Raw genomic sequence first — 25,990 nt, forward strand, 5'->3', positions numbered from 1 at the left:
ACGGATGATATTCATCTCTGAGATATTAACCGGAAAGTTAGGGAATCTGTCTACTTTATAGTTCCCAGTCATAAGGAGCAGTAAAATATCTTCCTGCGAGGAATCACTGGGAATGTGATGGATGTTGCAAAGAAGTTTACATGATAGAATGTTCTTTCCTTTCTACTGTCAATGTTGCCTAGACCTGAGGGAGCTGGAGACTACAGAACAGTTTGCTATGCTGCCAAATAACGTTAACTAACACCATGCAAACAATAACAGCAACAAGAATGATCAAATGGCCTTTCTGCATCTACTCATTGATATTTCTTAAAACTCATAAAGAAAATAATATGTAGAACTTAATGGAATGGTAAACAAAGAGCATGCTTCTGTCATTACAATTTCAGTCCAGTCACTGAGGCAAAATTTCATCAACACATCAGTTATATTTACCTCTTTAAAAAAGTACCACAAAGCCGGGCGGTGGTGGCGCACGCCTTTAATCCCAGCACTCGGGAGGCAGAGGCAGGCGAATCTCTGTGAGTTCGAGGCCAGCCTGGTCTACAAAGGGAGTTCCAGGACAGGTTCCAAAGCTACAGAGAAACCCTGTCTCGAAAAACCAAAAAAAAAAAAAAAAAAAAAAAAAAAATACCACAAAAAAGTACAAAAGTACAAAAAAGTACTACACAGTCTTTATCTAAAAATGTAAGTATTTTCTGATTTTCTACGTGATTAAACCAATGTTCAGTTACAATGTCAAACATGTCTTAGACTGGTTTATAATATTATGCTTAAAAGTCTTGTTAAGTGAGTTAGATAAAATATGTAGTTAAATGTAGTCAATATTTTGCTAAAAACGTAATATGGAAAACTCAAAAATGTGAAAGTCTCAAGATTCAACCTCTCTAAACTATAGATTAGCACAAATTTGAAGCTATATCTGCTGTGGTCCACAGGAATTCTGCAGTGAGATTTCAGCTGATAAGGCAGAAGGCTGACCCACCAAAATGAATGTATTCTGATGGAGGCAAATCCAGTTCGCAAGGTGCTAGGTCTACCTCCTTTTGCATATTGGCTGATTTTCACAGTAGGTCTCTTGTGAAGCCATAAGCGTGCTTCCTTGGTACAAGATTCAGGAGAGTATGGATTGTTGGGCACAATTATTTCCCATGTACTGCTATACTGGGTCATCCTCCACACTCTGAGGGACCTCCATGGGGAAATTTAGTCATAGAGTCAATAGCCTTGGTTCTCACAGTCTAATCTCTGCTTTGTTTTCTGAGATACATTAAAAGCCACCTCCCTGCAACTCTCTTCAATTTGTCAGGACATGCAGTCAGGAAAGGAGTCTTTCATATAGATCTCATTGGGACCTTCAAAGTTAAAGGGATGTCCGAGTTCAGAGAATTTCTTTTGTTTTATATGTATGTGTAAACTGGAAACTTTACAAAACATATAAAAAACAGCAGGGGGAGAATAAAGAAACTTGGAGAATTCATTTCGCCCTCAGATCTAAGTCCAGCGCTTGCTGTAAGTCTTCTTCTGGACCCTGAGGGGACACTGAGGCTGGCACTCAGAGGTCCCCCATATATATCTTTTATGTTGAATATTCTGTTGAATGAACACATTCATGAAAGAACCAGATGGACTTGGTTACTTTAAAAGTGAAAATTGGAACTCAAGAAAAAAGAAGTTAGTTTTGAGAAGGCCTGTTACACAAACAATTCATTTACCTGGGTGTGTATTATCGAGTATTGAAGGAAATAAAAAGAGACAGGCTGCTTACTGCCCTCCCTCTTTTATGAAGCCCACTCCTTTGTTACGGCTCCATTGTGTGGTCTATGGCACATGTCTTCTTAGTAGGCATATTCCTGGCATCACTTTATTTCTTAGTGCCAAACACATCCGGCACGATTTAGCATTCTCATTCTGTCACAGACATTCTTAACTTCAAGGATTGCTGGGCTTAAGTTTTACCTCCCAGGCTTGTCAAATTCCTGTCACTTTCACTTACCCAAATCTTCTTATGTTGGCCATTTTTCACATGTGCTTTGAAAAAGCAACTCAATTAAACAAAGGGATACAGACAACATATGTTCTTGATACGGAGTACAGTGTAAGATGTGAATGAAATGAGAAGGGAAAAGTCTTCCCAAATGTGAATTTGAACATAGCTAACAACAGAGTTATGATTTAGTTCATGAAAATGTGTTAGGGTAAGGGAACTGACCTTTAATCTTACCATGGCTAAGTTTAAATGAGAATACAAATATAACTTATTTTTTTCTCATTTCCTGAGATGTTGTTATTCACCGCTTTTGCATTTATGTTAAATGTTTACAATATTTATCTAGAAACCCTGTCACATGCATTATTTCTAAAACCTTAAGGGATTCTTACACTTATTGGACATTGGAGAAACACTTAAGCAATATATGCCATTTTCCTCTACAGACTGTTTCAATACTTAGGCAGTTGTTATTTTAAAAAAAAAATCATCTTCCTGTCTGTACTATTTGATCAAAAAAGAGTTTAAATGATTTAGCTGTATATTTCTTGTGAAGAAAATCACTATATATCATATAATTTTTATGTTAGTTTGGGAAGAATCCATAATAGAAAATATCTCAGAGGTTATTTTAATATAGTTAATGCATTTTTTATTGTTCAGTATGCAAGAAGTCTAAGACGAAGTATATTGGGAAAGTCTTATAAGCCTGAATTTCAGGGGACTGCCATATTCTTGTGTCTTTATATGGTCTTTGTTCTCTGTGCACATGCATGATCTTTTTTGCAGAATACCATTTTTGAGGACATAAGTAAAAGTGATTCAGAGTCAACCCATGTAGATTCATTTTTAAATTAATCTCTACTTTAAATGAGGTCTTGACAAGTCGTGACAGATCTTAAGCTAATGGTAGAGTATAATGCTTCAACAAAATTTGGAGGAATAATTCAGTGCCTATCTTTTTGGGGTTATATTTGGTGCATTAGATTCTCAATAAAAAATGAATACAAGCATGACTGACGAAGAAGTAAACAGGAACTTATAAACTCTAAGTGACGTGGGGGAGAAATCAAACCTACAGAAGTAATTATCAATTCAAGCATTATTTGCACACAAATAGTACTTTAAATGATGTTCTTAAAATAGTTATCATAAATAGTTCAGTTAGGTACCTAAAAGAGTATTTAATTATCAGTGTTTAAGAATCCACAAAAGGTATAACAAATTGTATAACATGTATTTCTTACATTTTTGAAATATATCCAAAATTTGTAGACTATAAATGATGAAAGCCTTTACCCCATATAATCTCCAGCATAAGTTGTCATCAGTGTTTTTTTGATCTTGGCCATTCTTACAGGTGTACGATGGAATCTCAGAGTTGTTTTGATTTGCACTCTGATGACTAAGGATGTTGAGCATTTCTTAAGTGTCTTTCAGCCATTTTAGATTCCTCTGTTGAGATTTCTCTGTTTAGATCTGTACCCCATTTTTTATTGGATTACTTGTTCTTTTGATAACCAATGTCTTGAGTTCTTTGTATATTTGGAGATCAGCCTTCTGTCAGATGTGGGGTTGGTGAAGATTTTTTGCCACTCTGTAGGCTGTCATTTTGTCTGGTTGACAATATCCTTTGCTTTACAGAAGCTTCTCAGTTTCAGGAGGTCACATTTATTAATTGTTTCTCTCAGTGTCTGTACTACTGGGGTTATATTTAGGAAGTGGTCTCCTGTGCCAATGCGTTCAAGTGTGCTTCCCACTTTCCCTTCTGTGAGGTTCAGTGTGGTTGGTTTTATGTTGAGATCTTTGATCCATTTCAACTTGAGTTTTGTGCATGGCGGTAGATCTATTTTCATTATTCTACATATTGATATCCAGTTATGCTAACACCATTTGTTGAATATGCTTTCTGTTTTTCATTTTATATCTTTTGCTTCTTTGTCAAAAATTATGTGTTTGTAGGTGTGTGGATTGATATTCAGGTCTTCAATTCAGTTCCCTTTGTAGTCCCATCTGTTTTTAAGCCAATACCTGGGCATTTTTTCAGTGATACAGCTCTGTAGTAAAGTTTGAAGTCAGGGATTGTACTGCCTCCCCTAGTTCCTTTTTTGGACAAAATTGTTTTGGCTATCCTTTTTTTTTGTTTGTCCATATGAAATTGAGTATCAAGCATCAATATTTATAAAGTGAGTAAATTGATGCAAAAAAGCAGAAATTGTGATGAGTTATCATTTCAAAATATGGAAATCTTTTGAATGAAAGATGCAAGAATGAGTGAAATAATAAAAAAGCACATTGTGTAAGTATTTAAAAGTTACAAAGGAAACACTCTAATTTCTATACATATTAGTTACAATATTTCAAAAGAGGAATTATACTTTCAATTACAGTGATTTTATATAAAATATAACATATTTTGTCATATGTCTAGCTTTAGTGATTCAGTAGCTATCAGAAAACATTATCTATATGAAAAAAGTAAAAGGTTGAAAACTTTAGTTTCTGAAGTCCTTAAGGTAAATGACAAAATTTTATAGCATAGAATTTGTTATAATATTTATTCTCTAATTCAAAATATTGTCAATGATTTTGGTTTATGTTATATATAAAAATAGTGTATATACATAGACATAACTGACATTACATGGCATATTTTCTCATAGAACAGAGGTATTTTCTCACTGTTGTAATTAACAGACAAAAATTTGATACTTTTCTAATAATAATTAAGAATTTTGTAATAATCAAGATAATATAAACCATCAATCCTTGAAAAAAATGAATAACAATTTTCTTAGGCAATTTCAATTACTGATACATTATAAAAATAAGATTTTTTATTTTTGCTTTGTATCTAATATTTAGATGTTTACTTTAAAGGGTATATTTTCAGGTCTAAAAGAAACATTTATTTTGATGTTATCATTGGAAAGATCTTTCCTGTCTTCTTCTATTGACACATAAGATTTGTACACCCATATGGGGGTTAGTGTAATATTTTAGTACATTTTATATTGTGTATTGATCCTTTATGATTCTCCATTTCATCTTTTCTATTTTACACTTACAGAGACATTCAAAAAATGGTTGGCTAACTACTTTAGATTGCATTAAAATATCCCTGCTTTTAAATGGAATGTAGAAGAAAGAGTGAAGTTGTCTGAAAGTGTATAAAAGGCACATTGCTTACTTAATTATGAGTAGAAACAGGAAAACTATTCTTTACATGCCATTCATAATAGGATACTATGGAAAAGCACTTATGCCATTTGAAATGAGGTTGTGGGGCAATTGTTTGATAATGTGATTGTTTCCCCATCTGCAGGTACTGGGCGATCGATGGGCAAATATCTGCAAGTGGACTGAAGAGCGCTGGGTTCTTTTACAAGATATTCTTCTAAAATGGCAACGTTTTACTGAAGAACAGGTGCGTTTCTGTAGGAGAAAATTGGGGCTGTCATGAAGCTGAAAGGGTGTTAAATTGGACAAGTAACAAAAGTATCTACTTTAAATAGTTCTTCTTTGATGCTTTTCAGTGCCGTTTTGGTACATGGCTTTCAGAAAAAGAGGATGCAATGAAGAAGGTTCAAACAAGTGGCTTTAAGGATCAAAATGAAATGGTATCAAGTCTCCAAAAAATATCTGTAGGTATATTTTGCTTTCAAACATTTTAAAAACACAATAATATAATTATTATTTTGGAACACTGTCCATTCTATTTTGTCTTAAATCACTTAGTCATTGTTATGCTTACTTTACAGATTATTCACAGTTGTTATATGTGCTTTTCTTCCTCCTTCCCTCCCTCCCTCCCTCCCTCCCTCCCTCCCTCCCTCCCTCCCTCCCTCTCTCTCTTTCTTTCTTTCTTTCTTTCTTTCTTTCTTTCTTCCTTTCCTTTTTTCATCAAGATTTGGATCTCTCTGTAACAGACCTAGCTGTCCTGGAACTCACTCTATAGAGCAGACTGTCCTCGAACTCACAGAGAGCCACCTGCCTTCCAAGTGCTTGGATTAATGTCTTGTACCATCACTGCTTGGTTATTTATACATTTCTTAAACTTGTAAAAGTTATAGATATACTTTAAAATTATTTTTAAGCAAAAGAATTTTTATAGGCATACCCAGAGGAAAACTTCAGGTAGATTTAAAGCAGCACTATGAAGCATTTGTTTGCTTTCCTTATAAATTTTAAACAACATATTTTAAAAGTGATAGACTTAAAGGTAATCCTCAGAGTAATACATAAAAAACCATAGCATATTTATTGTTTCATCTATAAGGTTGAGCAATAGTTTGAGCAATAAAAATCAAATAGTGTAAAATAGTGCACAAACTTCTCAATTTGGAGACTGGAATCTAGCAAGGTAACCAAATAGGAGAGTGTAGGAGAAAGTACCTGAATGAAAAGAACGACAACTTAGATTCACATATGTTAAGGTGAATGTGCCACATATATATGAAAACACTTAGTTGCCAACAAATACACCAGATTCTCGGGAATTGATACATCAGTAGTCAATTCATTGAGGAAAATTAAACATGCTACAGAGAGACTGGGTAGTGTGAAATAATAAATAAAAAAGGTAGAAATTCGGGCAATCTGTACAATTTAGTGAAGGACAGAGGACAAATCTTAATAAGTGGATTGAACAACTAGAGTTCAAGAATGTAAGAAGAGAGAAAATGACATACTAAGAATCAGGAGAGGTTTGTGGATACACCTCATTTGGTTAAGTGCTTGCATAGCATGCAGGAATTCCTGTTAGTTCCCAGGACCACATAAACCGAGTATGTTCGTACACACTTGTAATGGCTGTACTTGGGAGGTAAAGCAGGGTGAGTAGGATCACAAGCTTATGCTTCACAATATAGTGAGAATTCCAGGACAGCTTGGGATACATGAGACCTTTTTCCTAAAGAAAGTGAGGAAAATAAATATTATAAAGGAGAGTGTGATGTACACTGCCATTTTCACAAAAACAGGTCAACTGAGGAAAGATGGCACCTTTTCTAGAGGAAAGAATGCATGGCCTCTGTATCCTTAGGCCAGAAATTTATGAAAATTAGTCTTTGGAAACAAAAGATGGATTCATTGAGCCAATCAATTGTTGACAGCTAATTATGATAATGTAGTCAGGTACTCTGATGAGCATATGAGTACTCTAAACTGAAGCAGAAGGCATGAAGAGATGCTGCTCACTGTATCACCCAGGTCCACCCACCTAGTAGTGGAACTTCCCACACGAATTAGCAATCAAAAAATGCTTCCAATACATGGCTCCATGATGTCCTGAACAAATCATTTTGTCAGCAGAGATTCTCTCTTCTCGGTTATGTCTAAATTTGTGGAAAGTTGACAAACCCAATGTATATGGGTACTCTGATTTGTTTATTGTCATGTCCTTAACATTCAGAATGAATCACACATATTATTCATTGAATAAGTAGTTACTATGTAGTACCAGTCAGAGAAATCTGTATAAGAAAGACTGTAGAACACTTAATTCAGAACATTGGAAAGATAAGATTTGTTTTGCCTTAGAGTTACTATTACTATATAGCAAATAACTTTAATTTTTTAAAGATATGTGAATTTTATACTTGTATTCATGGGTTTTGTAAATTGCTATGACTATGTACAGAATGGAATGATTCATCTCTGATTCTCAATATTTAGACTCTTAGAAACTAAATGAGTTGAAACTAGAATAACCTGAAAGTGCTCTTCCATTAATACCTTCTTGTACCTCAGCTAGGAAGCTTTGAGATCTGTGGTTTCTGACTAACCCTCTTTGCCATTATTGTGTTTACTGTCATCATAGCATGAGTGCTTTGGGGAGTTAGAATTTACACAGAGAGTATTTCTGTAACTGAGACTTAACTTAAAACTTTATTTAGCATTTTTGCTTTTCTACTTGGTTGAGAGAGTCACAAATCTGCTCAGATTCCACAAAAGGCCAATAGATTTCACCTTATTAAGAAGCAGTATCAAGGCCAAATAATAGCAGAACATCTGAGACAGATTTATTTGACAGTCATATCCAGAATCTATTATATGTCAGAATATTTTGTGTACTTTTATGATAATAGATACCAATTCTAATGCTTCATGCTAGTAACTTTATCTCTGATTAGGTTTACCAATCAATTAAGTTGTTAGCAACTGAGTGACAAAGTCCAAATGCTATAAAGTTAGTGTATCCTCACTTGCATTACATGTTTAAAGTTCTTTCAGATAAGCTACTTGGATTATTTTAGAAGAGGTAATTGAGGTCTAGGAAAATATATGCATGCCATATATAACAGGTATTATATACCACTAGTGGCTGCTTTCAAAGGAGCACTAAAGCATCTAGACTCAGGTTGAGACCTCTCAAGCTATTTTCAACCCCCCCCCCCCATATCATGTAAGTGATGTGTGACTATGATTAAGCAAAGTGACTCTGATTCCATACTGTCATTTCCAACCATCATATGCTACTATGTGGCATTTGTGAATAAAAGATTTGCCCAGACTCAGGAAGATGAAAATTTTGTCTTAGTGAAGTCTCAATAAAATCTCAATGTGATTAAAATTCATATTATGTCACCTTTGCTATGAACAAAGTGAAAATATGTTTTGTATAAGTCTTATCATTTGATAGTTTAAGCCAATTAACAAAATCTGACAGCTGGTCTAGAATCCGAGGTAAAATTCCCCTGCTGACTCAGACAGTGAATAAGAATTTAATGTTCATTAAAATATGTCACAATCTGAGACCCAAAACAGGTGCCATCTGTTACCAGTTCCTACTACATGCCTAGGTAGAGATTCAGTGTTCTAAAATTCTCTTTTATTTATAATCAGAATAATTTCTTTTGAAATATTATCGCCAATAAGCAGTGTAATTTCTGAATATTTTTGTTAGTGTTGTTATCTGGGATGTTTGGTATTTCATTTCTTCCAGATCTGTGATATATATATATATATGTGTGTGTGTATGGATATATATGTCTATATTTTTCTGATCCAAATATTAAAAAGAGAAGAGGAAACTCAGGTTTTAAGAGGTGAATTCTGGGGCTTGTATAACTTATCCAAGTAAAGCCCATCTCAAGAAAAAATCTGTTCTGGAGACTGTTGCTGTTTGTCAGGGAAGGACAACAATGGGAAATATGGATATCCAATAATATATCATATAAGGTTTTCAAAAGGCCATTTATTTACCTGTGCTATTGTATTAGATGACAGGAATGCCATGTATATGAAAGCTCAGAAAGTCTTTGTGGAAGGTGCTGCTTTATACTGATTTGGTGCCCTGATAGTAACTCCTCTGATGACTCTCATGAAATCATTTTAGCAAAATTAATGCTTTCAAAAATGTGTTTCTTAGGTCAATGGTTTCATCATCACTTCAAACTTTGTATTCTTAAAAGTAAAATAATTATACATTCTTTGGTTCTTCCCAGGTGTGCTGATTTGTATATGCTACAAGGAAGGGCTAGGAATCTATACTTTCAGTGAGCATTTTATATGATTCTAATATTCTCTGAAGTTTAGAGACCCTGCAATCAACCAACATACTTCAGTAAAGAAACTGGTGATTGGAATAGAATGGACTGCTTTATATATTTTGATAAATCACTGCAGAAAAAAAATAAATGCATTATTCAATCCCTTCAGTATAAGAGAAATTGTGCTAGCATTATACTCGTGTGCACACTCCTGATGTAAAGAGGATGAAAGTTTCTTGTAGCTTTTGTAATTGTATATCCTGTTTCAAACTCAATTCGTCTTCTAACCTTGACCAGGTAGAACTTGTCTGCTCTCATCTTACTGAACAGCATAATCTGTCTCTTTTCTACATTTACTATTGCCTCAACCTGATTTACTTTCATTGGTTTCCTGCTTGCTTTAAAGGCAGGTCCAGGTGCTGAGCTTTTGTGAAAATGCATTGTTTATTTTCTTTTATTATTCTAGCCTTGTGTAAGCTTTCCAGAGTTTTCTTTTGCTTAAATATTCTAAAAAAATTGGCTTGTGTGTGCATATGCACACACGTATGTTAGTATGCATATGTGCATGAATGTGGCACAGCTTTATGTAGTGACGAAAGAACAACTTTGTGATGTTGGTTCTTTCCTTCTATTTCATGTGGGCTTCTGAGATTGGATTCAGATTTTCGGCTATTCCTGAACAAATGTTCAGAAAGTAATCTATATGTCCTTAGTATTGACAGACTTAGACTTAACTCCCTATTTATATATTTTCTCTTGCTTCTATTTTTAGAGAAAAATAAACTATAATTATTTAGTGTGTGTATATATACATTATATTCAAGATTAAAATAACTTGTGAGCCAGGCATGGTGACTCATGCTTGTAACACTATCAAATGGGAAGAAGTGATAAGATCACTTCAAGTTCTAGGCTATCATAGTTTACTTAGCAAATTACAGGATAGTATGAATTAAGGAGGCCCTGAATATAAAATCCAAATATGGCCATACAGAGAGATAAGTGTAATAATAATACAAATCAAACAATTCACCTCAAGGATACACAGAAAATGATAATTTAATACTTATGATCAAACACATCTGGTATTGCTACAGATTTATTTTCACTCCAACTACTAATAATTATGAAAGAGTTCTTTCAGAAAGTGTAAGGCAATGGAGATAAGACAAGGAGAAGGGAGAGAGAAGGCTTGAAAATACAGAGCGACAAAAAAAGAGGGAGAAGAAATTGAGCCTAAACAACTATTTTGCTACAATCATTTTGTGTGTGTGTTTGGTTTTTCAAGACTGGGTTTCTTTGGAGTTTTGGAGCCCTTGCTGGACCTAGCTCTTGTCTACCAGGCTGGCCTTGAACTCACAGAAATCTGCCTGACTCTGCCTGCCAAGTGCTGGGATTAAAGGTGTGTGCCACCACCAATCATTTTTAAAAACATTTTGGGCTGGTTATATGGCTTAAAAGTTAAAGATGCTACTGCCTAGCCTGAAGATTAATCCTCATGACCTACATAGTAGAAGGAAAGAAATCATCTCTCCAAATTGTCCTCTGAACTTCCATATGCAATTGGTGGCACATCTTCATACATAGAAACATGTATGAAGAAATGAATAAGTAAAATATTAAAGAAAATTTTAAACTCATATCTAAAATATACTGAATCAAATTCTGTTTAATTTACAGTTTTGTCATACAGATGTAAGTTAAAATTATTGATTACATAATGACAATGTTTTTCCTTTTTTAAGATTTTTTTTTAAATACTAATCCAAATTCCCACACCCTCCCCTCCTCTCATTGCCTCCACATAACCTTCCACCCCACTGCCATAGAATCATAATAGAGGATAAGGCGCATTGGTTTGTGGAAGGTCCAAGGCCCTCCCTACAACATCTAAGCTGAGCAAGTTTTACATCCAAAGAGAATAGGATCCCCAAATCTAGTACATGCAGTGGATATAAATCCCAGTACCACTGCCAGTGGCCCCTTAGTCTGCCCCAGTCATACAACTGTCAACCACATTCAGAGGGACTAGTTTGGTCCTGTGTTTGTTCATTCCCAGTCCAGTTGGAGTTGATGAGCTCCCATTAGCTTAGGTAAACTGTTTCAGTGGATGAACCCTTCATGGTCTTGATGACCTCTTTGCTCATTCCTTCTACTCTCCAACTGTACCTTGAGAGTTCAATCCAGTGCTCTGATGTGGGACTGTGCCTCTGTTTCCATCTGTTGTTGGGCAAAGGTTCTATGATGATATTTAAGATAATCATCAGTCTGAATACAAGGCAAGACTAGTTTGGGCACCCTCTCCTCTATTGCTTAGGGTTTTAGCTAGGGTCGTCCTTGTGGATTCCTGGGAAGTTTTCTAGAACCAGGTTTCTTGCTAACCCCATAATGACTCCCTCAATCAAGATATCTCTTTCCTTGCTCTCATTTCTGTCCTTCCTCCATCTCGACTATCCCATTCCCTCAAATTCTCCTCAACTTTCCCCTTCTCCCCTCCTCTTCCGCTTCTCCCCTTCCTTCTACTCCCTGCGCCCAAACTCCCAATTTTGTCAGGCGATCTTATCTGTTTCCAATTTCCAGGTGGGTCTATATATGTTTTTCTTTGGGTTCACCTTATTACTTGGCTTCTCTAGGATCAGGAACTATAGGCTCAATGTCCTTTGTTTATGACTAGTATCCACTTATGAGTGAGTACATATCATATTATTTTGGGAGGTCTGGTTACCTCACGCAGGATAGTGTTTTCTAATTCCCATCTATTCGCATGCAAAATTCAAGATGTCATTGTTCTTTACTGTTGAGTAGTGCCCTAATGTGTAAATGTACCACACTTTCTTTATCCATTCTTCAGTTGAAGGGCATCTAGGTTGTTCCCAGGTTCTGGCTACTACAAATAACGCTGCTTGGGGATATACCCAAAAGATGCTCAATCATACTACAAAAGCATTTGTTCAATTATATTCATAACAAAATTTATTTGTAATTACTGCTTCAATTTTACCTTTAGTGTTATTTCTGTATTTGTACTTTTAAAAGTGACTTTACTTTGATTTTTGCAATGTTTGCTAAATGCTTTTTATTTGCTTTAGTGTTAACCTAGGAATCTTAGTTACATTTAATTAGTCAGAACTAGGATACATTTTTTCTCAAGGCTTAAGGAAGAATTTTAAGTAGCCATGTGTGTAGGTATAGAAGACGCACCCACTGTTGAAGTTCCCAATAGTCTTCTTTAAACATGATTTTTAGATTCCCCTAACAAAATGTTTAAATCATTGCATATGTAGCTTTAATAATAGGTGCACCTTCTTTATCTGCACATATAGGCATTTAAAAATCTTCCTTAAGCTTTGAAAAAATAAGCCACTGATGAGTATCCTTGCCTCTTATCATTTAAATGTATGCATATATGTCACACCTCTTCCAGGAAGAAATTAAAATGAAATATAAGAACATGTCATGAAAATTAAGAAAATAATACATGACAATATTTAAGAGAAAACAATGAAAATGAGATTCCTTCCACAAAATAATTGTAAAGATTTACTGTAGAATTCAAATTTAGTTTTCAGTTCTAGGTAGGTAATTTAAACTATAGCTTATAGCTCGAGTAAGAATTTACTTAAATTTAATGGAAATATAATGTGATTTTAGCAAGAAAATTCCTCAAACCTATGTAGGACTACAGTATGACATTGATAGCTTTGATATGAATTTAGCTTATATCTCAATTCATATTTCAGATTATAATAATTTTGAATGGAGAAAATAGAAATGATTAAGAAAAAAATTAGAAATTAGCTTCACAACTTGTGCCTTTCCAAAATATGGCATAAAGGCTGCATAAAATCCTCCAAGTGAAACAGCTTCTAACAAATGGGCAAAGTAATTGAAAGAGACACTAGAACTTTCTGCACTGCATAGCTATCAATGCAGGTGGCATGCCAAAATAAGCTGCATAATATTTCCCTTATAGGGGGTTGTATTGATTACTCTGTGCGCATGACACTTTGGTCTGTGACATTTGGTCCATCTGTTTCATGATAACTTCTTGGGTCATATACAATGTTAGTGATTCCTAAATAACCCTGTATTTGATTTAGAAAGATATCACAGTTTAGTTTATAGTTATGATACTTGCTACTGCCAGAAGAAAAGGAGCTGTAGAAAGACTGTAAAATGATTTTATCATTCTTTCTCCTTTTCTATGTTTACAAACATAGACAGAGACTAGCATTTGATTACAGAAAATTTTAATCCTCTATGTGAAGGGTGACCTTCGTAGATAATCTACTGATTTCACACTTTGTTTATCTATTCCAAAGAAACCCGAAGGCAGGTATAACCTTTTGCATCAGTTTTGAAACAATGAAAAAATGTAACAATTGCTTAATATAACACACAAGTAGCTAGAAAATAAGCAAAGACATTCTGAAGGATTTGATTCATATTCAGTGACTTAATCTCTTTATTTAATTGGGCTAATTAAATAGTTTAGAAGACAGCAACTCAAGAACTGAAAATTGGATGCAGTGGTAGAGCACATGTCTTACATAAGTAAGAAATGTGTGTTCAATTCCCAGGGACACCTACACAGGAAGAAAAAAAGCAAATAATCACACAAATAGCCACACTTATTTGAATAATGGTTACAAACAAACATTAAATTTAGGAAACTGTAGAAAAACACATTTCTATTAATGGATAAATAAGTGTTAAAATTGTGATAAAATCAAACAAACGAACAAAAAGAAAAAAAAACAAAAAACAAAACAAAAAAAAACAATACTTCAGTTTTGGCCAAAAGAACATGGCGTTTCCGAGTTAAAGAGCCCCTTAACCATTCACATTTTGTTCTCGCAACAATGACCCTCACAAATGATGGCATTCGTTTGAATTTGATCAGCAATTAAGAAATTTGCCAATGTCTAAGAGCCATGTATCTTCAAACATTAAAAAAAATAAAGAAGAGTGTACATATGAATTTTATTCTGGGGTGACAGTGTTTTTTTCATTTGGCATTCCTTCAAATATATTAAAGTGAAATTTTAATTTTTTTTAAGTCTATATCTGACGTTTTGATTTTAGTCTTCAGATTTCTAAGAGAGTCTATGTAGATTGTATTTTTCTACCTGGAGTTCTATCTACCTTGACACTGTGAAGCTGAATTTACATTTTCTCAGCTATTCAAAGGGGCAAAGAAAGGCTTGCAAACGTGATTGGATTATAGTATTTCTTTTAATTCAAGGAAGAGGTTATTTGACTTACTGTTCCAGAGGGCTAAGAGCACAGCATAGTGAGGAAGCATGGTAGCAAACAGGAGTTATGGCACCTAGAGCAAGGTAGGAGTGCTCACATTTTCAAATCCAAAAACAAAGAGAGAAAACTGAAAGTGGTGTGAGGCTTCTCCAGTTACATACTTTTGCAAACAATGCCACATCTCCTAAACCTCCTCAACAGTGCCATTGGCTAGGGACCAAGTGTTTGAATACCTCAGTCTGTAGAGGACATTTCTCATTCAAATTGCCATATTCCACTCCTTGGTCCCCATAGTTGTGCGGCTATATCAGAATGCAAATTGTGTTGATATAACTTTAAAAGTCTCCATAGTATTCCACAATTTCAACATTGTTTAAAGGCCCATTGTCTCTTCTGAGACTCAGGCCATCATTTATTTTATTTTACTTTATTTTATTTCATTTTTTTTTTTAGGCTTTTTAAAGACAGGGTTTCTCTGTAGCTTTGGCGTCTGTCCTGGAACCAGCTCTTGTAGACCAGGCTGGTCTCGAGCTCATGAGCTCACAGAGATCTGCCTGCCTCTGCCTCCTGAGTGTTGGTATAAAAGGCGTGTGCCACCACTGGCCGTAGTTTTTTTTTTTCAGGCATTCATTTAATTGTAATCTCCTGTGAAATAAAAGGAGCAAATCACATACTTCCAACATATAGTAGCATGGAATGTACTTTATCATTCCAGTGGGGTAAATGGATACATACTAAAGAAATACTGGACCAAAGCAAGACCCGAGTAAGACCCATGATTATTCTTGTTTTAACAGGTGTTGAAAATAGATCTAGAAAAGAAAAGGCAAACCATGGAAAAACTCAGTTCCCTCAATGATGATCTCCTTTCAGCACTGAAAAATAAGTCAGTGACTCAAAAGATGGAAATCTGGATGGAAAACTTTGCACAACGTTGGGATAATTTAGCACAAAAACTAGAAAAGAGTTCAGCACAAGTAAGTGATGTTAAATATTATATTATAAATTATGTTGGAGATATTTGAGAACTATATTAAGAAAAAATATTTTGATTCCCTCAATATATGTCATGAGTTTAGTCCTTTTCAATTCTTCAGTTGAATTAAAAATGTGGTTAACTTATATATAGTGTCATTGGAAAATTGGGGAGAGGCAGATGTATGTGTGCCAATTGGATAATCTTATCGCTGTCCTACTGGTTCCCTAGGAATGGAAAACTGAATGCTGGCATAATTAAACAACACATTTGGGAAATGTGTCATCACTGTCCACTGTGTCATTGCCTTGGCTAAGTTACACAAGTATATTCATTTAGATAAGAAAAATAAGGAAGTCACAGTAACATTGTATTAGGAGTTTAAGTTGTGAATTTCTACTATTGTGGTATTTTTAAGGAAATATTGGTATTTTGAAAATTCTAAAATAATAGTATAATTGGATGATATTCAAAAATATGTATGATTTTTTAACGTAATCTTTTCCATTACATTTCATCATAAAATTTCTTGATAATTAATCACAACTCATACCTCATTATATCATGTATATACCACTATTAAAATAATGACTAACCTTAATAGATTTTAGGCAGGTATTTCTTCTAGTGCGAGTTAAGTACAGAGAATTTGTCTTCCTGAGACTTGATAACTGATAAGTAGAAAGAACTTACAAATATTAGCTGAAAGATGACAAAAATAATTAAGATACTGTATCCAGAAGTATAATTGAAGAAAATTATCAACCCACTTTCATGATTTTAAGTTACACTTAACATCTTCTTTTCAAATTGAAATTCATATTTAAAATATGAAAGGAGTGAACATATAAACAAATTTCTCATGTTATTAAAAATAAACATTTCATTTGTTTTTTTATCAGATAAATTAGGTGAATAGTCATAATTTTATTACTAATGTTTTTATTGTATATGACCTGCCTATGGATGTTTTGCAATATTGTAGGGTTCTTTTTTTTTTTTTTTTTTTTTTTGTTTTTTCGAGACAGGGTTTCTCTGTAGCTTTGGTGCCCGTCCCAGAACTAGCTCTTGTAGACCAGGCTGGCCTCGAACTTCCAGAGATCTGCCTGCCTCTGCCTCCCGAGTGCTGGGATTAAAGGCGTACGCCACTATAGTGGGAGCTGTGGGCCTCTTCCCACAGCCCAGCTCATGGCTTTCTGGCTAGCTTATGTCCCGAAATAACAACACACAAACTGTATTCTTTTAAACACTGCTTGGCCCATTATATCTAGCCTCTTCTTGGCTAATTCTCATGTATTAATTTAGTCCATTTCTAATAATCTGTGTAGCACCCCAAGGTGCGCTTACCGGGAAGATTCTAGCCTACGTCCATCCTGGGCTGGAGCTTCATCTCGTCTGCCCTGACGGTGAGCTGCATTGTGTCTGTCTCTGAGAGGAGCTGCCCTGCATCTGAGCTCACTTCCTCTTCCTCCCTGCATTCTATTCTGTTTACTCCACCCACCTATGTTCTAACCTATGAGGGCTAAGCAGTTTCTTCTTTAATTAACCAATGACCTTCCTCCATCATGCCACCACCATCCGGCAATATTGTAGGTTTCTGAGAACATGAAGCATTAGTAAATTTGAAAAGTTTTAATTCAGAAATACTGTCATTCCTTTATGTTCTCATTGGTTTCGTAAACTATTATGGCAAAAAACTCGTAGAAACAGTATTGTAAAGGTCAGTATTATTTGATAAAACCAGGTGGAAAGATACAATTTTCACAAACACATTTTTAGAAGCATAACTTTGCCAAGAATTTTTGACTTGTCCTGTAACAACAATATGCCTAAAGCTGTTCGTGTATTTCTATTTTTGTTTTTCCTCAAGAACTTTTCCAAAATCATGTAATCACAGAGTCAACTCATGTTAAACTTGATAAAAAAAAAAGCAGTCTAGGAAAATAGAATGCTTTCTGTTCCCAAACATTGCAAGGATAGTACCTATTTGTTGCATGAATACTTAAAATGGGAAAGGAAGGAAGAAGAAACATACCGTTGATTGACTTCTGTGAAAACACCAATGATTATGTCTTTAATTAATGCTTTTACAAATGTGCATGCTGAGATAGGAACAGTTTGTATTCTAATGCCATGACCTTAATAAATATATTGTTATCTTTATTTTAATTATGAAATATGATTTGCATTTCTGTATAGTTAATAAAGGAAATTAAATATAATTTAACTGATTTGAATCATCATCATAGCCATTTATCTAAAATCATATACTCTGGATAAGATAAGCGAGGTGTGTGCTTTGTAATTAATATGGTAGAATATATTAAAAGTTGAGTATGTGATGATTTGTTAAAGGAGCATCTGTCTTGTTAAATTCAAAAGCTTCCAGTCTTTAGTTTTTAGCAAGGTAACTTTCTCCTTCAGAATATGAAGAATGCTATGACTCATAAATTTTGATATCACAGTTTTTTATTTCTGCACAGCTAATGACTATTTTTGAGACAATTTCAACTATGAGCATATATAGTCTAAAGATAACACTAGACCATTCGTAATTCATCTGTCCTCGAGCATAAAAGTTGATGTCTATGCTTTATATGTTTGTACCTGCATTCAAGATTTAGACTGAGTTAATTCTTGCAATCTTTTATTCTCCCAAAGAGATAAAGTGGCTATATGTATTATTTTATGTTATTTTATGTTTTTATTACCAATTTAGAATTTCTAATGGTCACATAAGTAGCACAAATCATGAGTATACATGAGCTATCTTTTCCAGCGCACCCACAAAACAAATGAGAACATCATGGCTATAAGATGGCGTATTGATGCGGAGTGCATAATGCTCCTAGAGAGTCCCCATGTGCGCTTTCCATCACCAACATCAGGAAGCTCTAATCCCCTATAGACATGTGGATACAAGTGATGACGTTAGGGTTGGTTAGTTACTCCCTTTCCTAGGGATTTTAATCAAAAATAATTAAAGCTTTTTCTGTCGACAACACTTTTTATGTTTCCAGAAAGTTATCTAAAACTAACATTCCAATTGACAACTTAAAGAATATATAAATATCTTACCATAAAGATCAGTACAATTAAATTAGTTCAGTTACTTCACTTGTTTTAGGATTCCACCTTATTTAAATGCGTAGATTAGCCACTCTGAATTTTAGTGAATCTTTTGGCTAATTCTGTAGATTAAAGATTTTCTTAGAAAAATGTGAAGTTGGGTATCAACCTACTCTGAAAATTAGGTATCATTTTGATACCACCAAAGAAAGTAGGAATTTGGCAAGGATTTGAATGTAAGAATGTAACTCAGTCTTGAGCTGTCCTTTATTTACCTACAGTCATTGGAAATACTATAAGCAGTGAAATCTGATTCAGTAAGGCTGAGTTGAAAAGTCTAATATCTTATTTATTTACAAAAGGAGAATATAAGCCGAATTGATCTCTATAGTAACCTTTTTGTCTCTAATGTCTGTTGAGTCTGCCTTTTTGCTTGAAATTATGTATATATCTATGAATTAGTGAAGCAATTTCCAAATTATCTCATCTACATGAGTATCAAAGGCAGATGGAAATAGGATAAAAATAAAATTTCCATTCTATGTAAGTTAGATTGACTTCTGTCATTAATATACTTTAATTACCATGAACATATCTTCAAAATAATTTCCATCAATAATATCCATCTTTTGCCTACTGAAAATAAGTGAAATGGCACATAAATAAATGGTTCTTAGCTATATGCTTCAGCATCACTAATTATAAAATGTTTTCTCAATTCCATCTCAAATGGTACATAGTTGAAATTTCGGTAAATCAGAAAATATAAATACCATTGCTTTTCAAACTTTGCAGGTGCCGCTAAGACAATTGCTCAAATTCTATATATAATATGAATCCAGAAGTCACTGTGTATGTTTTCCTTCTGATATATTTTTATACTGAAGGCAAATTAAAGTGAAGATCAAAATATATAAAACTGGAGAGACAACTTCATAGAAAGAACCCTCTTAATTATATTATGTAATAATTTATTCCAAAGTCAAGAATGATTTCTTTCATAATGTCCTTTGAGTATTTTGACTCTAATTGTTCTACTAGTCCCAGTGTCAGTTCCTATTCAGGAAGTTTTGTTACCTTATTATTTGTGACCAAACAGAATAGTAGTTAATATTAAAAATAAATTTAGTTGCTCAACTACTGTTGGTACTTACTGTTGGATCCCCTTACCTATGGTAGTTGCTCAGTATACATTCATAAGACAGAGAATTTTAGATCCTTATCTTGGAACCAAAATAAATTCATAAGTTAAGCTATTGATTGAGGAAAATCTAGCTTCATAATATGTCAAATAAAATGTCCTTTACTGCTGTATGTTTAGTATGTGGATAATCTTGCATAGTTATATTTTTCATGCAGAACTCATCTTATTACACAAATATTATTGTGATTATCACATTGCTTGATACAGTATAAAATATTGAAGATAGTGATTCAATTTTACTCATTTAAAAATTCCTATAGGGTATACATATTTGATAAGTATTGAATTTATTTAAAATATTATGACATATTTACTACATGGCATATAATTTTAGATTGCTTTAATTGAATATGGTGTCAAAAACCAGGAAGTCTTAGTTTTGGCACATCAACCATATTAATCCCAGTTTAAACAAATCCCTGACATTTCAGACCTTTAAAATGGGGCTCAATAGGGTCATGCTTATTGGGTTTTTATCTTTAAAACTGTTGTTTTGAAACAATACCCATATTGTCCTATGTTTGTTCAGAATTCAAAGAAAATTTGACCTGGAAAAGTCATAATAAAATAGTATTCCTTTAGGAGTTAAGAAATTCTTAATAATTGAAAGTTTTGCTGCCAAACTAAGGAAAAAGTCTTCAACTTCTGGGAGAACAACTCCTATAGTAAGCATGACATTAGATTAAATGACTTCCATATTGTCTATCCTGTCTGTATTATACTGATTCTGTTGAATAATTAAACATTTACATGCAATTACTCAGAGCCATGGAAGAATTTAGTAATGACTAATTGTTTTATGGTCTGATTACATGGAGTAGGTTTAGAAAGTAATTACTAATTTGTTATACATAATGAATTCTGTCCTATTTTTTCAGGGTCAATGTGTGGTTTTTCCTTATATCTTTGCCCCAAGGAAAATGAAATAGCATTGCCAATCATGATGTTGTAGTAAAGATATTATATAGTCATCTTAATTCTGTATTTTACTACTGTTAAGCATTTCTTTGTGCATTTCTTCATGGCTGTGTATATTCTTTTTATTATTGAAAGTAGATTCTTCTCTCATACAATAAATTCCAACCACAGGTTTTTCTCCCTCCAATCCTTCTAGCTCCCTGCCACCTCCCCTTACCATCAGCTCCACTTCCCCTCCATTTTCTTTTCACAAAAGATCAGGCATCCAAGAGATTTCAGCTAAACAGCACAAAACAATATACAATAAGATGGATTGCCTTGACTGTGTATATACTTAAAATGCAATTTCACTGTTAATCGTGTTGCTGTAATCATGTTTTTTAAACCTGCATGTACAAGGTTTTAATTTTATAAAAAGAATTAATAAGAAGATATTAACATAACTGAAGTCATCTACATAGTCAAATACCTCATACCAAAATATTCCATATGATATAACCTTGAAAGATATTCTTTGTATTTATATTTTCATATTGTCTGTAATCAGAGCACCTAGAAACATTCTTCTCAGAAAAAATTCTCTTATAGCAGTTAGTTATATGTAAAGTAATCTTTCCTTGTGACTTAAAAAAGTCACAGTAAAAAATCCTAAAAGAATTACATTTAAGAATAAAGACAAACTTAAATTGTTCATTTAATGTTCTTTTTGTGTTAGATGCAATTATATTTCAGTTTATATTATAAGCCACTTTAAAACTGTTACCTTAATCCGGGCGGTGGTGGCACACGCCTTTAATCCCAGCACTCGGGAGGCAGAGGCAGGTGGATCTCTGTGAGTTCGAGGCCAGCCTGGTCTAGAAGAACTAGTTCCAGGACAGGAACCAAAAGCTACAGAGAAACCCTGTCTCGAAAAAGTAAAATAAAAAAAAAATAAAAATAAATAAAACTGTTACCTTTTGCTTTGATCTTAATATAACCTGTCATTGGAATAAGTAATTAAACTTGTTCATAGCTCTGTGATTGATTCTGTATAATGAATTTATGAAACGCTCAGAAAAGATAAAAGATAACTTATGTTTGGCACATGTTGGAGATCAGTATCTGTTGGTTTACACTGGATATTTTGTTGTGGTGGTAGTTGTATGCTTGCTTGGTTTCCATAAAGAATTTTCTGAAAAAAAAAAAAGAATTTTCTGACATAGAAGGCTTCAATAAGTCTGAAGTTGTTGTTTGTCCAAGGGCTAGTGTTTTAAATGTGTGTAAATGAACCAATTTTTACAGATGATAACTTGTATGATTTTATTTATTTATTTTTTTGAGACCAGTTTGGAAGATGAAATAAATACCCGGCTCTTCCCATGTTTTTTCCATGGAAAGAATTGGTCAAAACTTAGTCAGGGAGGTATGGTACACTCAACATTTCTCACATTTCTTAGGAAGTGCAGGAATGTCCAAAACCAGTTCTTGCTAGCCAAATACCTGTTCTTCTGTTTTTAGCCACACAAAAACAAACACACAAGAACTAGTACTGGCTTTCTTTGGCCTTTTTGGAAATAAATCTTCCAAATAAATTGATTGCAGAAGGGCTATAATTAATGTGCCAGAGGTAACTTATGGTCATAAACTGAACACTGTGGGGAAGATAAAAGGAGAATTTAAAAGGAAGGATTATGTCATTTTGTACAACTTATCTATCTGCTATTATTTTGCATGCAGAGCTGACAACTGTCATTATGTGTATCACATATTATGGTGGGCCAAATTTTTTTAATTATGTTTCTCTAAAAATGTCTGATCTGAAGGAGAGTGTAATCCTAAAATAAAAGGCTCTAATGATAAATTCAGTAACTCATGTGTTTGAAAATATTCAGCAACTTATACACAGAGGATTTAAACTTAAACTTTTGAATATCATGAAATGCAAAGATACTTATAGATTAGTAAGTACTATATATTAGCATTTTACTGAAAGTATAAAAGATGACACTTTTTATTAAATAACATTTTATTCCAAAGTTCAACTGACTATTTTTAAATTTGAACTGAACAAAATATTCATGTTGAAATGAAAATTGCATTTTAAACTGTTTTTAATATAATTATTTCTTTTTATGGGGTTGTGTTCATTCAAGTACTTTTTATCTGAAATAATTAGAAAACTATTGACATCCATATACAATATTCCTGGTGTTAGAAATTGTGCCCAGATACTCTAGTCAAATATATCTGAATGTTGTAAACACTTTAATTAGCAAAGTCTTAGTGATATAGTGGCATCCTAATTCTTCATCTTTGTTCCTTTACTTTCTAAAGTTTTTCCAATATACTCAAGAGTCATTTTTTACTTCTGATTTTGAGATTCCCTAACTTCTCTGTTTCAGTCATCATTGCTTAAGTCAGATAAAATGATTTGATTCTGGTGTAATATGGAGTTAGTTGGATCTAAAGGTCAAGCTACCAACAAGCAGGAACAGTTTCTCATTATTTTCCTTCACTACTCCAAGCAGTCTTTACCAAAGTCTTTTGAGCGGTGTCTGACCTCTGTTTCAATATTTCTCACAGATTTCACAGGCTGTCACCACCACTCAGCCATCACTAACACAGACAACTGTAATGGAAACAGTAACTATGGTGACCACAAGGGAACAAATCCTGGTAAAACATGCCCAAGAGGAACTTCCACCACCACCTCCTCAAAAAAAGAGGCAGATTACTGTGGATTCTGAAATTAGGAAAAGGTGAGAACATCGTATTCATGACTTTATTCGCAGATGAAAACTCAGTTTTAAGCAGGAAAGCTCATTTACATTGAGACATGTTTTATATTTACCTCATATCTGCCAAAGCTTTTTTACAAATACTTTTTTTTACAAAGTATTTTGTAATGACAATTAAATATTGAGTAAAACAATGAGACAAGTTTTTAAATGTATTCAAGAAATCATTTTGTCAATAACTGACGGCTTAATGGAAATGCTGTTTTCTGGATCGAAGGAAGAAACAAGTAATAAATAGCCATGACACATTTTAAAACTGAAAATGTCCAGCTTTGCTTTGTGTCGTCATAAAAGGCCTGTTTGTTCAGGTGTTAATTTTGCATCAAATGACTTTCTTCTAGTAATGGGAATTGTAATTTCATGAAGAAGTACACCCCTAATAGGCTAACTCCATTCTGCTGCTTTATGAGAATATAATGTCTCAATCTGCACATCCTAAATCAGAAGCAATTAGGAAGAGATTTTTCTGTTCTTTGATATTTATAAAGTCTTATCTTGAAGGTGTTGGAATTTTAACTGATCTTTTTGTGAGTAATCTTAAGTACACATTGTAGATAAGTTAGGTATTATGTAAATCAGTGGATGTATTAAAATCATGGCAATATAATTTCATAAATGCAGAACTAGCATGAAAATCATAAAATAGTACAATTTCCATACTGTATCCATTATTGTAATTTTAAGATTAAGAAAGCTCCTTGCAATATGCTTTGTGTTTCTATGTAGCATATGCTCAGGAATATATAGAACACTTGACTTTAGAATTTGCATATACCAGAATATAGACGTATGGGAAAATATATACCTAAAAATAGTATATCAAATGTTCTTAGCAAAGGAAAAGAAACACCTAGAAAATATATCTGAATACATCATAAGGTACATTTTATTCATTCATTCATTCATTCATGATTTATAATCTGATTTGAAAATGCCAAACTGAATTTTGGGCTTCTTCATCTTGAAAATGTCAGGTTTTTTTTCTGAGCTAATTGTGTACTTCAAATATGTAAGGCCTTAGGCAACAACAAACCTACTGCTATTTTCTTTGTGAGTTATGAACTAAAAATTAGCATTTTTCATATTTTTTAGCTTTGTGTATATATGTGTGTTATTTGTCTATATGGGTGTGTGGAGGTTGCACACATTTTTGTGTGAGCATGGACATGTGCATACCACAGTGTGTGTATTGATAGTAGAGGACAACATTGGTGTCAAGTTCTCGAATTCCAGTCTTTGAAGTAGGTTTTTGTTTTCCTAATTGTTTCTGTTGTTGTTATTGCCATTGTTCACCACTCCTTAGGTAACTGAAATGTTAGATTCTAGGGATTCTCCTCTCTCTGCTTCTGATCTCTCATTAGGAGCACTGGGAGTACATATATACATTATTATACCCACATTTTATATCTGCCATGGGGACTTGAATTCTAGTGCCCAGGCTTCCATGGCTTATACACTGAGCCATTTCTCCAACCCTGATATTATATTTTAATTGGTTAAAATAATCAGAAGAATAATATGTCATGACTTGTAATTATATAAAATTCAAATTTCAAGGACTTCATTTATAACAGACCCATTTATTCAAACATTTATCATATATGACTTCTGTCACACGACAAAGACAGGCTTTAAAAATATAGCTATAACTCTATGACTCCTCACAAAACCTGACACATCAGAAAAAAAATGTCTGCTAATCTTTGGTCCAGTCAAATGGTTTGCAAACTTTGAATAACCGAATGCCCATTTTAGGCAGCAAAATCCACAGTATCATCATTACAGTGGTGGAAATTCACTGATGGAGTGGAAAAAATAATTACACAAATAAATCAGTAAGTCACTTAATTTGCATTCAAATTTTCCTTATAGTACTCCCACTAATTTCCTTAATGTAATATTAAATATTTACCTGTAGCTGATGCTTAGTAGGCTCATCATTTATGGGTATATGCTTCTCTTTCCTCAAAATGTCTTCAGAAACACCCTTATACAAAAAGCAGCAAAGTGGATTGATCCATATCAATCTGTTTTCAAAGATTTATTTCCAGCTCTTATTTTGAGATTGTATTTGGTTTTAAAATATGTTTCAATTCTTTTGTTTCAGGAAAGAATGGATAGTGGCTGAGTAACTGTTCACCTAAATTCCATTTTGATCATGTCATTGTAATTTACTAGGATGAAAGAATAAATTAGAAACATACAGATAGTTTAAATACAACCTAGCCTAGTACTTATTAGGGATTTTATTGCATGTTTAAAACAATCTTCTACAGTCTAAATGAATAACATTAATTCTTCCTATAA

General features: G+C 33.6%; 1 protein-coding gene across 2 annotated transcripts in view; it reads left to right on the forward strand.

Annotated features, from left to right (window-relative positions):
• The window catches only part of Dmd (dystrophin), a 2,258,623-nt gene that overhangs the window by 814,172 nt on the left and 1,418,461 nt on the right, over positions 1–25,990 (forward strand). For both annotated transcript variants that reach the window (XM_057760244.1, XM_057760245.1), the window contains 4 exons: positions 5,316–5,417; positions 5,527–5,634; positions 15,537–15,716; positions 23,469–23,644. In XM_057760244.1, the coding sequence (XP_057616227.1) occupies positions 5,316–5,417; positions 5,527–5,634; positions 15,537–15,716; positions 23,469–23,644 (566 nt within the window). The remainder of the gene's footprint in view (positions 1–5,315; positions 5,418–5,526; positions 5,635–15,536; positions 15,717–23,468; positions 23,645–25,990) is intronic.

This window comes from Chionomys nivalis, chromosome X (assembly GCF_950005125.1).
Source record: "Chionomys nivalis chromosome X, mChiNiv1.1, whole genome shotgun sequence".
Classification (NCBI taxonomy): domain Eukaryota; kingdom Metazoa; phylum Chordata; class Mammalia; order Rodentia; family Cricetidae; genus Chionomys; species Chionomys nivalis.